This window comes from Schistocerca gregaria, chromosome 2 (genome assembly GCF_023897955.1).
Source record: "Schistocerca gregaria isolate iqSchGreg1 chromosome 2, iqSchGreg1.2, whole genome shotgun sequence".
Classification (NCBI taxonomy): domain Eukaryota; kingdom Metazoa; phylum Arthropoda; class Insecta; order Orthoptera; family Acrididae; genus Schistocerca; species Schistocerca gregaria.
Genome location: NC_064921.1, coordinates 474,418,067 through 474,433,492, shown reverse-complemented (window position 1 = coordinate 474,433,492; position 15,426 = coordinate 474,418,067). Strand labels below are relative to the sequence as shown.

General features: G+C 38.4%; 1 protein-coding gene across 5 annotated transcripts in view; it reads right to left on the bottom strand.

Moving 5' to 3' along the window:
• The window catches only part of LOC126326538 (thyroid receptor-interacting protein 11-like), a 414,334-nt gene that overhangs the window by 69,156 nt on the left and 329,752 nt on the right, over positions 1-15,426 (bottom strand). For all 5 annotated transcript variants that reach the window (XM_049995698.1, XM_049995689.1, XM_049995711.1 and 2 more), the window contains 2 exons: positions 5,279-5,442; positions 695-798 (listed from right to left, as the gene is read on the bottom strand). In XM_049995698.1, the coding sequence (XP_049851655.1) occupies positions 695-798; positions 5,279-5,442 (268 nt within the window). The remainder of the gene's footprint in view (positions 1-694; positions 799-5,278; positions 5,443-15,426) is intronic.

Genomic DNA, 15,426 nt, shown 5'->3' with positions numbered 1-15,426 from the left:
CTGCTTAAGTACAAGATAAGATAGTTTATGTACATTAAGACTGACCGTTTTCCCCAACTCTGTATGAGATTAAAATAGTACAAAGAGTCATAAATAATAGCACAATGTACTCTGAACACTGCAGTAGGTTGCAGAGTTCAGATGTAATTTAGTTACCTAAAAAACCGACAACTATATTATTTGCTCAGACACTTTTTTAGGTATTTTACGTCATTACGCCCAACTTGACAATATAAACAAGGTCTTTCAGAATCTGCCAGAATGAATAGATAGAATATAATAAATTTAAATTAACAAAGGTAAGCTGTCTGATACTTACTTCGAGTGGACAGAGCCAATTAAATAGCCATTAAAAGTACACAAAGTACCTTTTAATTAATGTAGACTAACGCCTTTCATCTTTCGCAGATAATTAATAAAAGCTTGACATGAATCAACATCTTAAATAACAATAAGATAATGTTCTTCCCTAATAATAATAATAATAATAATAACACCCATCAAACAATGAACATAAGGTCATTAAATTATAAATATGCATATTTACGTCCTCCCCCCCATCTCCTCTCTCTCTCTCTCTCTCTCTCTCTCTCTCTCACACACACACACACACACACACACACACACACACACACAAACACAATATACCAAACAACAAAAATGATAAATGGTTTGAATTTATATAATAATTTACCTTCAGAGATTGTATCTCCTCTACTAATTCTTTCTTGTTTTTTTCCGAAGCTTGCAATTGCTTTTGAACTTTCATTACTTCAAGAGATATTTCTCTTTCTTTATCTGGAATACAAATACGAAAAGGATTTATGAGCAGGAAAGCAAAGATTTTATAGTCATGTGTGAATTATTACCATTTCTTCAGTAATACTTATAAAATATATGTACCTTTTAGTATCAGAAGAACTAAAAGATTACATCCAACCAAAACTAACCAAAATTAGTACAAAAATAGAAAATTCTAAATAGAAGGGGGACAATGATCTGCTTTATCTATTAGAATTGTCAGAAACATGAAGGAGCAGCAGACAATTAATGCATATACAGCACATAACGGTACAAAGGCTACACTTTTTTTCTAACTCTCTCTTTTTGCTTGCCAACAAATGAAAAATTACCACTAAAATGAAAGATCAACAACTGAAACCTTTTACATTTTATCCCACAATAACTTGTATTAGTGTGGGTGGTAACAATTTATCACCTTGAGTTATCCCATATTCAGGACTATTTTTCACTGGCCACTTAATCAATTGAAATAAATCATTCTCCACTAAATATGCAACCATGTAATTTTACACTGCAGTCAGCATCCTACCACATTGTCTTTCCGTGTATTGATAGGTGGCATTTCTTACATTCAATGGCAGAAATGTCACCAACAAAAATGTGTGCAGCACTTTCATCTCATGCATTACTTTCTATCGTTGTTGGAATCAAGAGTGAGAAATTTGATTCTAATTTGCTACTGTTACAGTTTTAAGACAGTGAACAATGATGGCAATTCCAATTAGACGGAAGACCTGTGCACTTCACACTCAAATAGAGAATAATTGAAAGTCTTCTTTAATTATTTTAGCTCCAGCTGCAAAAGTTCACTGACTCATCACAGGTTCAACTGTCATATGAGTTTGATATACCCTCACCTGACTGATTACCACCCTATGCTTTGTTGGCTGAATCTTTGTCTTGGGATTTTGAAAACTAGAAGACAGAAATGTTTTGCAGTACTTCCAATTCTTTCTACATGCTGAGTCAGGGAATATCTTCATTGAAGGTGCTGACCCCGGCACTCAAATCAACATATTTCCAAGTCTGAACAGGGATGGATGGGCAGCAATACATGAAGTAACAGATATTTTTTCTATCACTAGTAATTTTTCCAAGCATAGTGAAGTTAACTGCAATTGGATTTCAAATGCAATAAAATCAAAATTTATAAGCCAAACAATAGTGCCAATCCCTAAATGCACAAATGCTGGGCCATATTTCATACACCAAGGGCAACTTTTTATGTAGAGATTGTCCTGAGATAAAGATATTTTTCATGACAGTTGTATATCTGTTACTAGGCAAAGGCAGATTTTGCTGTATACAGTGTGTACTGCTAAAAATATCACAATCTTGTTCTTATTATGCAAGCCAAAAGTTGATATGTAGCATTTATCAGTATGTTCACTGGGAAGATCACTAAGATTGATGAAGAGTACAGATATCTCCATATGTCTTCACAAGTTGTAATAATGCTAATGAAAATCTTTTTTGAGAAAAGGATACTGTCATACAGATGAAAAATTTTACATTTTTTGAACAGCAAATAGATATTTTGATAATTAGAAACAGACTTTTATGGTACTGGCAAGCTGAGCAGGAAAGGCATGCAATCAGAAACAAAGAACAAGAATTTAGGTACCATTGCACTACCAAACTCTGTACCTAATGTTCACATACTGGAAGGCGAGTATTATGAAATAGCAAGTAGTTTTTGACTACAAGGATGATATGAATAGACTAGATCTTGCAGATCAGCACATAACACACTACCATCCACCTACAAGGAGAGGAAAGCATTTACAGCACAGATGAAACAAGAGAGACTAATATCAGGAAGTAAATAAAGCAGTTTATGATCTCTGACAGTTGGGCATTCAGGTAAAGTACTAACTACTCTTTGTATTTCACGAAGACTCTTTCCCCAGCTCATACTTCCTACAGAAAGGAAACAATATTCAACAAGACAGCACATAATGTGCACCCATGTGTGTGATGCAAATGGGGAAAAATGGTAAGAGAGCTGCTCTAATGTGATGACTTCCATGTTCACCTCCATGTTTCCATTTTCAGCACAAGCTTCTACATAAATTATTTCTCATGAATACTGCCCTCATTTGTACTAAGAACCATATTTCACACACACACACACACACACACACACACACACACACACACACACACATACACACACACACACACGATGTTCTTTTATTTTATTTGGCCTTAGTAGTATAATACTATTTAGCCATGGATAGGTGCAATAGCTATGATACAAGAGTATCTGCTACACAGCATTTTAGTAAACACAGACAGTTTAGAAAATACACATCACTAGTAATCGATTCTGTAGGAAAAATGGCATCAGATTGTTTTTAAATATCTTTGGTCAAATTTTCATATCACTCCTTAAAATGAATCTTGAAAGACATCAAAGCACTGCACGATTCATTGCTTATTAGTAGGCTAATAACATTTAAAAGAAATGGAATCCCAAGAATGCCCAGGTCAGAGAAAAACTTTTCTCTATGTTGATCATTTGGTAAGCAAATATCACATGATTAACATCCCCACAAATGATATTTTTCCACAAAATTGTGTAGCAATTTATTTTTCAATACCAGATGACTGAGGTAAACAAAAATTTCCTTCTTTATTTGTTCCCATTTCCTGCAAAATTTAGTCATGATATTCTCACATTTATATTTATCCATCTTTCTTTCTTGAACTGGCTTATTATTTCCATATTTCATAGATCCATCAATTAATAAAAATTCCTCCTCCTACTTAGAAGCTGTTTATGATAAGTGTACATTTTCTGAAACACATTTTATTTTTATTGCTATTTCTTACGAATCAGTTAATCCATTAGAAGAGTGTCAAAATTCAAAAGTCATACACAGAAACGACATTTGCCACAACTGAGTAAATGACATCTGCCACAACTGAGTATCTATCACATGAGCAAGAGACTAGCCCTGAGACACACACAAACCAACACATTACCATTCATGTCAAAACATGTTATACTTCTGTTGCTTCTTATGTGTCCAATGAAAATATGGCTATACTTTTAGAGAATAATTTATAACGCATCTCTCCTGAGAAACACGTATACAAGGGGAAAGTCATCTTATAAGTAATCCGATTGTGTCACATGTTGGTTTGCACAGTTTAGAATCTTGTAATGGCATCCTTACCACCAAAACCTGCAACTTTCCTCATAAGTTTTGATCACTTTAATTTTTATGTAATCCACTGCAAACATTGAGGCATTAGTTCTAAGTGGTACTGATATGACTGTGCACTCATAATTTTGGCCAAAAGACGTTCTTTTAAAATAGACAACATGTACGCATATACAAAAGCACATCTCATACACAAATGACCATTGTCTCTGGCCACCTTGGCCTTGGTCTTTTGGACAAAAACTCATTTCTTTAGCAGTATTTTTGTTATGCCTGTCTGCTACTCAATATCCCCATTATTAAGTGAGTGCCAATCTATCCCTTTCATAATACTGTCACTACTCCATCCTAGATTTTCTATTATACTCATAATTTTGCAGGGTATAAGTGACTGTTGGTTTCATTTTCTATTCTTATTTGGCATTCCAGTTTATAGAGTGTGTATACTATTTTCATTTATTTATTTATCCATACATACACAACATAAGTGGTATGGTTGTTGACAACACATAAATGTGCACAAGCACAGACATATAAGTAGATACATACATGATCTGCTTTACTGTTTGTAAAGCATATTTCCATATTCTATTGGACATATTGTAAAATGTCTCTTAATGACAGCAGTTTAGCATTATTGTCAAAATAATTTAGATGTTATTTCAGGTAACCCTTGGCAGAATAGAAATACTTTTCTGATAGATAATTCTGCAGATTGCTGAAGGTCTGTACTTCAATTTCATCTTTGAGCACTTGTATAATTCTATTCGGTTATGTAGCAAGTTATTTAGGGTGTTTGTTATGTTTTTTCCAATTGAGAGGTAAATAGTGGCTGAATCTGGTTCCATCTTCATGCAGCGTCCTGTTTGTTGGGTTCTACTCAATATCTTTGTTTATGTAGAGCACGGTTTGCAAAATACTTTTACATGGAACAGTCATGATTTCCACCTGTTTAAACAACTCAAGAAAATATGTTCTGAAGCTACTTTTTATATAGTCCTTTCCTGTAGCTTAAAAACTGTTTGTATATTCTGTTTATTTATTCCCCAGAAGGTTACAACATAATTAATTATGGAATGGACATATGGGAAGTATACTGTAGAAATGTGTCGTCTACCACATACTGGTGTAAATATTCAAAGAGCCTCACTTTCCTAGTACAGTAATATCCTTAGACCACTTTAGCTGTGAGCCAACATGCATCCCTTTTGTTTTTGATGCACATTCTACAAGTTCATGCCTCACGTTTCTGGTTATGCAGAAACAAATAATATTGTTTTTAATAGGTACGGGGTAGTACATACCTTTCTGAAAACGTTCAAGCACAGCCTGCAAATTTCGTAAAGCAGCTTCCTGTTTCTGAACTTTGTCCTCAGCGGAAGATAACAACAAGAATGCTTCTTCCTTTTGCTGTACTAGTGTTTGATTTTGGTTCTGCAGTGCTTCCACTTGCTGGTTCACCAGAATGCTGCACAGAGTACACTAACATATTAACATAATTTGTTGTTATGATGAAATAACATTAAAATGAATGCAGAACATAAATTTTGGTGCAAAATATTATGTATACCTAAAAAGGTCTGAAAGCAGAAAGGCTAGTAAATACCATGGTGTAAAACTTGAAGAGTTATTGAAGTGGAACAAATTATCACAAATTGTTTTAGACGGGTTTAAGAGAAAGATATTACATTACTTAAGTTAATTACTGGAAAAAATAGTCAATTCAGTATTATAGGTTGCATGTTTGTCACAGTGTAAATAAGGCTACCACTAAACTTTCATTATACTGTGCTAAGTTTCAAAGTACGTGTGTGTGTGTGTGTGTGTGTGTGTGTGTGTGTGTGTGTGTGTGTCTACATTATGTGATCAAAAGTATATGAACATCCACAAAAACATACGTTTTTCACTGTGCTGCCACCTACTGCCAGGTACTCCGTATCAGCAACCTCAGTAGTCATTGGACATCGTGAGAGAGAACAATGGCAAGCACCATGGAACTCACGGACTTCAAACGTGGTCAAGTGATTGTGTCTCACTTGTGTCATATGTATGTACTTGACCTAAACATCCATATCTACATCTACATCTACATGATTATTCAGCAATTCACATTTAAGTGCTTGGCAGAGGGTTCATCGAAGCACAATCATACCATCTCCCTACCATTCCACTCCCAAACAGTGCGCGGGAAAAACGAACACCTAAACCTTTCTGTTCGAGCTCTGGTTTCTCTTATTTTATTTTGATGATCATTCCTACCTATGTAGGTTGGGCTCAACAAAATATTTTCGCATTTGGAAGAGAAAGTTGGTGACTGAAATTTCATAAATAGACCTCGACGCGACGAAAAACGTCTTTGCTTTAATGACTTCCATCCCAACTCACGTATCATACCTACCACACTCTCCCCCCTATTACATGATAATACAAAATGAGCTGACCTTTTCTGCACCCTTTCGATGTCCTCCGTCAATCCCACCTGGTAAGGATCCCACACCGCACAGCAATATTCTAACAGAGGGCAAACGAGTGTAGTGTAAGCTGTCTCTTTAGTGGACTTTTTGCATCTTCTAAGTGTCCTGTCAATGAAACGCAACCTTTGGCTCGCCTTCCCCACAATATTATCTATGAGGTCTTTCCCACTGAAGCTGTTCGTAATTTTTACACCCAAGTACTTAGTTGAATTGACAGCCTTGAGAAATGTACTATTTATTGAGCAATCGAATTGCAACGGATTCCTTTTAGAACTCATGTGGATCCCCTCGCACTTTTCATTATTTAGCGTCAACTGCCACCTGCCACACCATACAGCAATCATTTCTAAATCGCTTTGCAACTGATACTGGTCTTCGGATGACCTTACTAGACGGTAAATTACAGCATCATCTGCGAACAACCTAAGAGAACTGCTCAGATTGTCACCCAGGTAATTTATATAGATCAAGAACAGCAGAGGTCCCAGGACGCTTCCCTGGGGAACACCTGATATTCAGTTTTACCCGATGATTTGCCGTCTGTTACTATGAAGTGCGACCTTCCTGACAGGAAATCACGAATCCAGTCGGACAACTGAGACGATACCCCATAGGCACGCTTGATTAGAAATAGCTCCACTATACTGAACTCCAGCATTACCAATGGAGGGCACCACAATCTTTTAAGTTGTTTTCAGCCAGTTGTTGTTGTGGTCTTCAGTCCTGAGACTGGTTTGATGCAGCTCTCCATGCTACTCTATCCTGTGCAAGCTTCTTCATCTCCCAGTACTTACTGCAACCTACATCCTTCTTAATCTGCTTAGTGTATTCATCTCTTGGTCTCCCTCTACGATTTTTACCCTCCACGCTGCCCTCCAATGCTAAATTTGTGATCCCTTAATGCCTCAAAACATGTCTTACAAACCGGTCCCTTCTTTTTGTCAAGTTGTGCCACAAACTCCTACCCAATTCTATTCAACACCTCCTCATTAGTTATGTGATCTACCCATCTAATCTTCAGCATTCTTCTGTAGCACCACATTTCGAAAACTTCTATTCTCTTCTTGTCCAAACTATTTATCGTCCATGTTTCACTTCCATACATGGCTACACTCCATACAAATACTTTCAGAAACGGTTTCCTGACACTTAAATCTATACTCGATGTTAACAAATTTCTCTTCTTCAGAAACGATTTCCTTGCCATTGCCAGTCTACATTTTATATCCTCTCTACTTTGACCATCATCAGTTATTTTACTCCCTAAATAGCAAAACTCCTTTACTACTTTAAGTGTCTCATTTCCTAATCTAATTCCCTCAGCATCACCCGATTTAATTTGACTGCATTCTATTATCCTCATTTTGCTTTTGTTGATGTTCATATTATATCCTCCTTTCAAGACACTGTCCATTCCGTTCAACTGCTCTTCCAAGTCCTTTGCCTTCTCTGACAGAATTACAATGTCATTGGCGAACCTCAAAGTTTTTATTTCTTCTCCATGAATTTTAATACCTACTCCAAATTTTTCTTTTGTTTCCTTTACTGCTTGTTCAACATACAGATTTAATAACATTGTGGAGAGGCTACAACCCTGTCTCACTCCCTTCCCAACCACTGCTTCCCTTTCATGTCCCTCGACTCTTATAACTGCCATCTGGTTTCTGTACAAATTGTAAATAGCCTTTCGCTCCCTGTATTTTACCCCTGCCACCTTCAGAATTTGAAAGAGAGTATTCCAGTCAACATTGTCAAAAGCTTTCTCTAAGTCTACAAAAGCTCGAAACATGGGTTTGCCTTTTCTTAATCTTTCTTCTAAGATAAGTCGTAAGGTCAGTATTGCCTCACGTGTTCCAACATTTCTACGGAATCCAAACTGATCTTCCCAGAGGTTCGCTTCTACCAGGTTTTCCACTCGTCTGCAAAGAATTCGTGTTAGTATTTTGCAGCCGTGACTTTTTAAACTGAGACTTCGGTACTTTTCACACCTGTCAACACCTGCTTTCTTTGGGATTGGAATTATTATATTCTTCTTGAAGTCTGAGGGTATTTCGCCTGTCTCATACATCTTACTCACCAGATGGTAGAGTTTTGTCATGACTGGCTCTCCCAAGGCCGTCAGTAGTTCTAATGGAATGTTGTCTACTCCCAGGGCCTTGTTTCGACTTAGGTCTTTCAGTGCCCGGTCAAACTTTTCACGCAGTATCTTATCTCACATTTCGTCTTCATCTACATCCTCTTCCATTTCCATAATATTGTCCTCAAGTACATCACCCATGTATAAACCCTCCATTTCTCCTTCCACCTTTCCGTCTTCCCTTCTTTGCTTAGAACTGGATCTTGATATTCATACAAGTGGTTCTCTTCTCTCCAAAGCTCTCTTTAATTTTCCTGTAGGCAGTATCTATCTTACCCCTAGTGAGATAAGCTTCTACATCCTTACATTTGTCCTGTAGCCATCCCTGCTTAGCCATTTTGCACTTCCTGTCGATCTCATTTTTGAGACGTTTGTATTCGTTTTTGCCTGCTTCGTTTACTGTGTTTTTATATTTTCTCCTTTCATCAATTAAATTCAATATTTCTTCTGTTACCCAAGGATTTCTATTATCCCTCGTCTTTTTACCTACTTGATCGTCTGCTGCCTTCACTACTTCATCCCTCAAAGCTACCCATTCTTCTTCTACTGTATTTCTTTCCCCAATTCCTATCAATTGTTCCCTTATGCTCTCCCTGAAACACTCTACAACCTCTGGTTCTTTCAGTTTATCCAGGTCCCATCTCCTTAATTTAGCACCTTTTTGTAGTTTCTTCAGTTTTAATCTACAGTTCATAACCAATAGATTGTGGTCAGAGTCCACATCTGCCCCTGGAAATGTCTTACAATTTAAAACTTGATTCCTAAATCTCTATCTTACCATTATGTAATCTATCTGATACCTTTTAGTATCTCCAGGATTTTTCCATGTGTACAACCTTCTTTTATGATTCTTGAACCAAGTGTTAGCTATGATTAAGTTATGCTCTGTGCAAAATTCTACCAGATGGCTTCCTCTTTCATTTCTTCCCCCCAATCCATATACACCTACTATGTTTCCTTCTCTCCCTTTTCCTACTGACGAATTCCAGTCACCCATGACTATTAAATTTTCGTCTCCCTTCACTACCTGAATAATTTCTTTTATCTCATCATACATTTCATCAATTTCTTCATCATCTGCAGAGCTAGTTGGCATATAAACTTGAACTACTGTAGTAGGTGTGGGCTTCGTATCTATCTTGGCCACAATAATGCGTTCACTATGCTGTTTGTAGTAGCTTACCCTCACTCCTATTCATTATTAAACCTACTCCTGCATTACCCCTATTTGATTTTGTGTTTATAACCCTGTAGTCACCTGACCAGAAGTCTTGTTCCTCCTGCCACCGAACTTCACTAATTCCCACTATATCCATTTCCCTTTTTTAATTTTCTAACCTACCAGCTCGATTAAGGGATCTGACATTCCATGCTCCGATCCGTAGAACGCCAGTTTTCTTTCTCCTGATAACGACGTCCTCTTGAGTAGTCCCCGCCCGGAGATCCGAATGGGGGACTATTTTACCTCCGGAATATTTTACCCAAGAGGACGCCATCATCATTTAATCATACAGTAAAGCTGCATGCCCTCGGGAAAAATTACGGCTGTAGTTTCCCTTTGCTTTCAGCCGTTCGCAGTACCAGCACAGCAAGGCCGTTTTGGTTAATGTTACAAGGCCAGATCAGTCAATCATCCAGACTGTTGCCCCTGCAACTACTGAAAATGCTGCTGCCCCTTTTCAGGAACCACACGTTTGTCTGGCCTCTCAACAGATACCCCTCCATTGTGGTTGCACCTACGGTACGGCTATCTGTATCGTTGAGGCATGCAAGCCTCCCCACCAATGGCAAGGTCCATGGTTCATGTCCAGATGTCCTGATAATTTTGATGACATAGTGTATGTGTGAAGGATAGGGGAGAGGTGGGGTGACAAAGGCACACTTAACTCCATAAGACAGCATATGACACATGTTATCTGCATAAATATATTCTGTTACACGAGGGCACAATTAACTCAACTTTTGTTGTTGTTGTTGTTGTTGTTGTTCTTGGTGGTGGTGATGGTAGTGGCAGCCAACGTAAGCAATAGATACCACAACACAAAGGATAAGCCTTGAAATGTTTGTTAGTAATAATGATAATAATAGTACCAAAGTAATGGTTTGTGGTTTGTATAAATATATTGTTTCTACTGTGGAGAGAAGAAAATAATTCAAAATGAATAAGCAGGTTAATGTACATTGTGCATACATCTTGACATGTTCATTGTTTCAAATTTTTTGAGAGTACAACTGCTAAAAATAACTGGGAAAAGACCTGGTCAAAATTAGGCAAATATAAAGAAAATTATGTTATGACTTGGACATCACAGATGAATATCAATGAAAGTAAAACAAACATAATGGAATGGAATGAAATTAAATCAGCTGAACATCAATGAAAGTAAAACAAACATAATGGAATGGAATGAAATTAAATCAGCTGAATTCTATTAAAAAATGAGACACTAAAGTTGCTAGCAGATGAATTTTGTCATTTAGGCAGTAAAATAACTGATGATGAACTGATGTACGGAGGTTATAAAACACTCTCTGGCAACAGTAAGGAAAGTCTGTCTCTGTATCTGAGCATTCAGTATGGTTCAGAGCTTCGCTGGGAGTTGGCACCGATTCCTTGCGCAGCCAGGGATTTTTTTCTTGGCATGAGGACTGGAACATGATGCACTCAGTTTTGTGAGGCCAACTAAAGAGCTACTTGACTGAGTAGCAGTGGTTCTGAGGTAAAGACACCTGACGATGACTGGGAGAGCAGTGTGCTGAAGACACACTCCTCCAAGTCGTATCCAATGATGCCACTAGCCAAGAATAAAGCAACAGCTGGTCCATCTAGGACCAGAATTTGAAACTCTACCTTTACCTTAATAGTAAGAGAGAGAGAGAGAGAGAGAAAACATATGCATATGTACTCTCACAAGAAATCACACCTCACACACACACAACTGCCATCTCCTGTACTGGCATTCTGGTCCAAGCTACCAGAGATGGTCAAATGTGTGAGGTGTGCTTGCATTTGAGTGTGAGTGTGTGTGTGTGTGTGTGTGTGTGTGTGTGTGTGTGTGTGTTATTTCAACCAGGAGTTTCCATTTTCTGAAGGTATCTGTCTGGAGTTTAGCCTTGCGGTGAACTGAAACGGGTGATAAACGGTGAAGAGAAGAATAGCATTCTGAAATGTGATACCACAGATGAATAATAAATATTATACTGGTAGAGCTTAAACAAAACAAGCTAGAACCTTCCCACCTTTCTTGTTGCACTTCTATTCACAACTATTTTTATTTTTTCTCATTTATGTATTTTGACTCTAGTTATCCATATTGAGTATATGTTGCATATGCCCACATCTTTTAAAATATTATTCAGACCAATGTGACACAAATTCATTAATTGGATGATAATTTTCAACTGCTGTTTACAGTAACTGTTTAGTTTTTCTGGATACCATACTGACTAAATGTAATGAATAACTGAAATCATCACACTCAAAATGATTGTTGCCAGTTGTGCCATAATATCTATATAGTTTGTAAATTTACCACGATGCTTTTTTGTTGCTATATTTTTTCTGGATCAAATGGGTCACTTCATTAATCAACTAAGCAACTAGTTATGAATTTGCACAAATTATCATAATTTCAAGTGTGGCAACTTTACTTGTAAATAAGTAATTCACAGCACAGACATGCAAAATAGTTCTGCAACCTTTTGTAATTCGCTAACTACTTATTATCAAAATCAAGTCACTGTTGAAACATATAGCTTTTCTAAATTAGTAAATCCTCATCTAACAGTTTTGTAAACAAATTTTATTTTCCAAAACCCTAAAATATCCTTACACCAGATCATAAGTACTTCTTCCTATCCAAAAAATCTGCAGTCCATTGCTATCCACTACAGTGTTAATGTTGGGTCTGATGGTGTCACAGTAAAGCACATGTCTGGAAGCTGGGAGGTCATGGGATTGAATCCTGGTAGTACCACAGGTTTTTTAGTCTGCATTTTAACCTACCCTTCAGCTCTCAGTGATGTGAGGAGTTATAAAAAGTAAACATGATTCAACTTCCACATTAAACTGTAGGTCCTCTTTCTCCAGTTGGGTAACTGGAATAGGTTAGGAACATGCAAGTCGGCAAAGTGGTGTCCAATTGAAAGACTTGTACCAAGCCACTGAGCCTCATGAAATTATTATTATCTTTGTTCTGGTGAGCCTTCCTGCATGCTGGCATTCCGTTTTCAGTCTGCTGCCATTCCAGGTGTTCTCCCTGCAGCCTGCTCCAACTAGAAATGTTCTTATGTGTTTCCTCTTCGGTCCGGTACACCAGACTGAGTGCTGGTGTTTCATCAGTCCAGTGTACCTATCAGCACAATAGTATTCCATTCTTGGTCCAGTATGGGTCAAGGTATTCCCATTGAAGACCATTCCTTCTAGAAGCATCCAGTGACATTTCATCTCAAGTCTGGTGCACAAGGTACTCTGTTGGGGTTCATTCCCCATGTTCACAGTCCTTAATTTTGTGGAGTTCTGCTGTTGCCCCGTGACGTTTTCAGCAACTTCAGCACAGGATCCCAGGCTCTACTGAGTTGGTAACCAGTGTCATGAGGGTTTCCATCACCTTTATCTCTATAGATTCTTTTTTAACTGTCTTCTAATATCTGGGGTCTGTGCCAGATCCTTTCCTCATCATAGTTCATGGAATGATTGAATTACAGACGGTGCTCAGCAATGGTTGATTTAGTTGTCTGTCCTAGTTGAGTGTGGATCTGATGTCCACTATCCTAGTTATTTAGCCAATGTACAACATGCCACATTGGCGAGGTATAAGATAGATTCCTAGTTTTTGTAACCTGAGATCATCTTTCACATTTTCCAATAGTCCTAATATTTTTCAATGTGGACAGCATGCACACTTGACATTATGGTTCCAGAGAACCATGCTGATCTTGGCAGAAATAGTCTGCATAGGGCAGGTAAGCCATGGCCTTTGCTCATCTTCCTCTTCTTTCAGATCCTGTGGTGGAATAGTTGGCTGAAAGGCCAGCTGAATCTGTCTGGTCATGTATCATTCTTGCAGAATACTGATCACAGATGCTCTACTGTACTTATACTGCCAAACTATCTGGATCTGACAAGGAGCCTGGGATTCTGTTCTGGAGTTTCTTAAAATGCAGTGAGGGCAGCAGCAGAAATCAACAAAAGAAGGACTAAGGGTATGGACATGGGGAACAAATGACAGACCAAGCACCAGGTTGACTGGACTGGAGATAGAATGTCACATGGTGCTTCTAGTGGAAGTGACCAAAAAGAGAACACACAGAACCATACCAGACCAAAAAAGGGAAGCCAGTGCACAGACATATTCACTGGACCAAAGATGAAACACCAGCACTCAGCTGGGTGCACTGGACTTAAGAAGAATGCATAAAATCATTTCTAGCAGGAGCAGGCAACAGAGGCTACACATGGAATCACAAATGAACTGAAACTGAAATGCCAGTGAGCAGACAGGCACACTGGCCCAAAGAGTGAAAGCCTAAGGACACTGCTAGTGGGAGTGGAGGACAGATGGAATACCTGGAACTGACCAAGGAGGGGGAAGCCCGTAGGTATAAATGCAGGACCTGTTCCACTCGAGCGATCTCAGACAGCACTTGATAAAAATAACAGGTCATGTCATTGAAATATTAGGCAACAATGATGCTGATATCTGGCGTCTCGACCATGGAAAGGGAGGACGGTGAGTTCTCTTAACTTCCGGGTGGCATGTTAAGAAGAAGACATAGTACCAGTTTTTGCCAGGACTCAGCATCACATCAACTCCAGAGCAGTGAACAAGATAAAATGCAGGCCAAGCATGGATGGCAGTTGTGTGAGAGAGAATTTGAATATATAGATGTGGTAGCCAGGCAGCTTTTACACCTTTTCTCCCACACATGGCAGCCTCCTTAGCAGCAGATGATTGGGATTTGATAGACAGTTTTTCTTTCTCTCTTGCGGAGTGTGCCAAGAAGAATGCTAACACGTAAAGTTTGGCCACCTGAGAAGAAATTACAACAGATAGGACACTTGTATTGTTATTAAAAAAGTGGCAAGAAGTTTTATGACACAATTTTGAAAGCATCGACAACTCCTAGAAATGTGCCCAGTTTAGCTTTTATCAGTGCAGTGGAGCAAGTAGCCAACACACTCCCATCAAGTGAGGCACAAGAAATTCACCGCGAGGCTTGCTGAGTGCTTACCAAGACAAAGCATCCAAAATCAAATATCTCAGGCACTGAGGGACTTGCATTCGAGATGCTCTATGAAGACAAGCATTGTAGTGTTGCCAGTAGACAAAGAGAACTCCACTACTGTTTTTCAGCAGGCTGATTATGATGAGAAAGTGCAGCAACTTCTGGAAGACCCTGCATACAGACTTTCAGAATAATGACTCTATGGAAAAAGTGGCCAAGAAGACCAGAGCTCTCTTGAAGGAAATTGGAACGCCAAACAGCTACAATTGAGAGTGCCACTTCCAAATATATGATACGGGCTGCCAAACGTACACAAAGAGGGCAAGGCAAGCCTACCCTGCCCAGTTGTCAGCAACAATGGCACAAGGTACGCATCTGCCAAGTACTTCAAGAAACTGCCCTTCTTATACACGGGGAAGCGTGTTCACCACATCTGAAACTCTTAGTACTTCTTGCAACATCTCAAGCAACTACATATCGCAGAAACTTATATAACCATAAGTTTTGATGTGATATTCCTGTTCAGTATGATTCCATGAATGTCAGATGCAAACAATATTAGAGGCACAATCGTCTAAGACAGGTGACTATATGAGCCATTGTCAAGTATTGT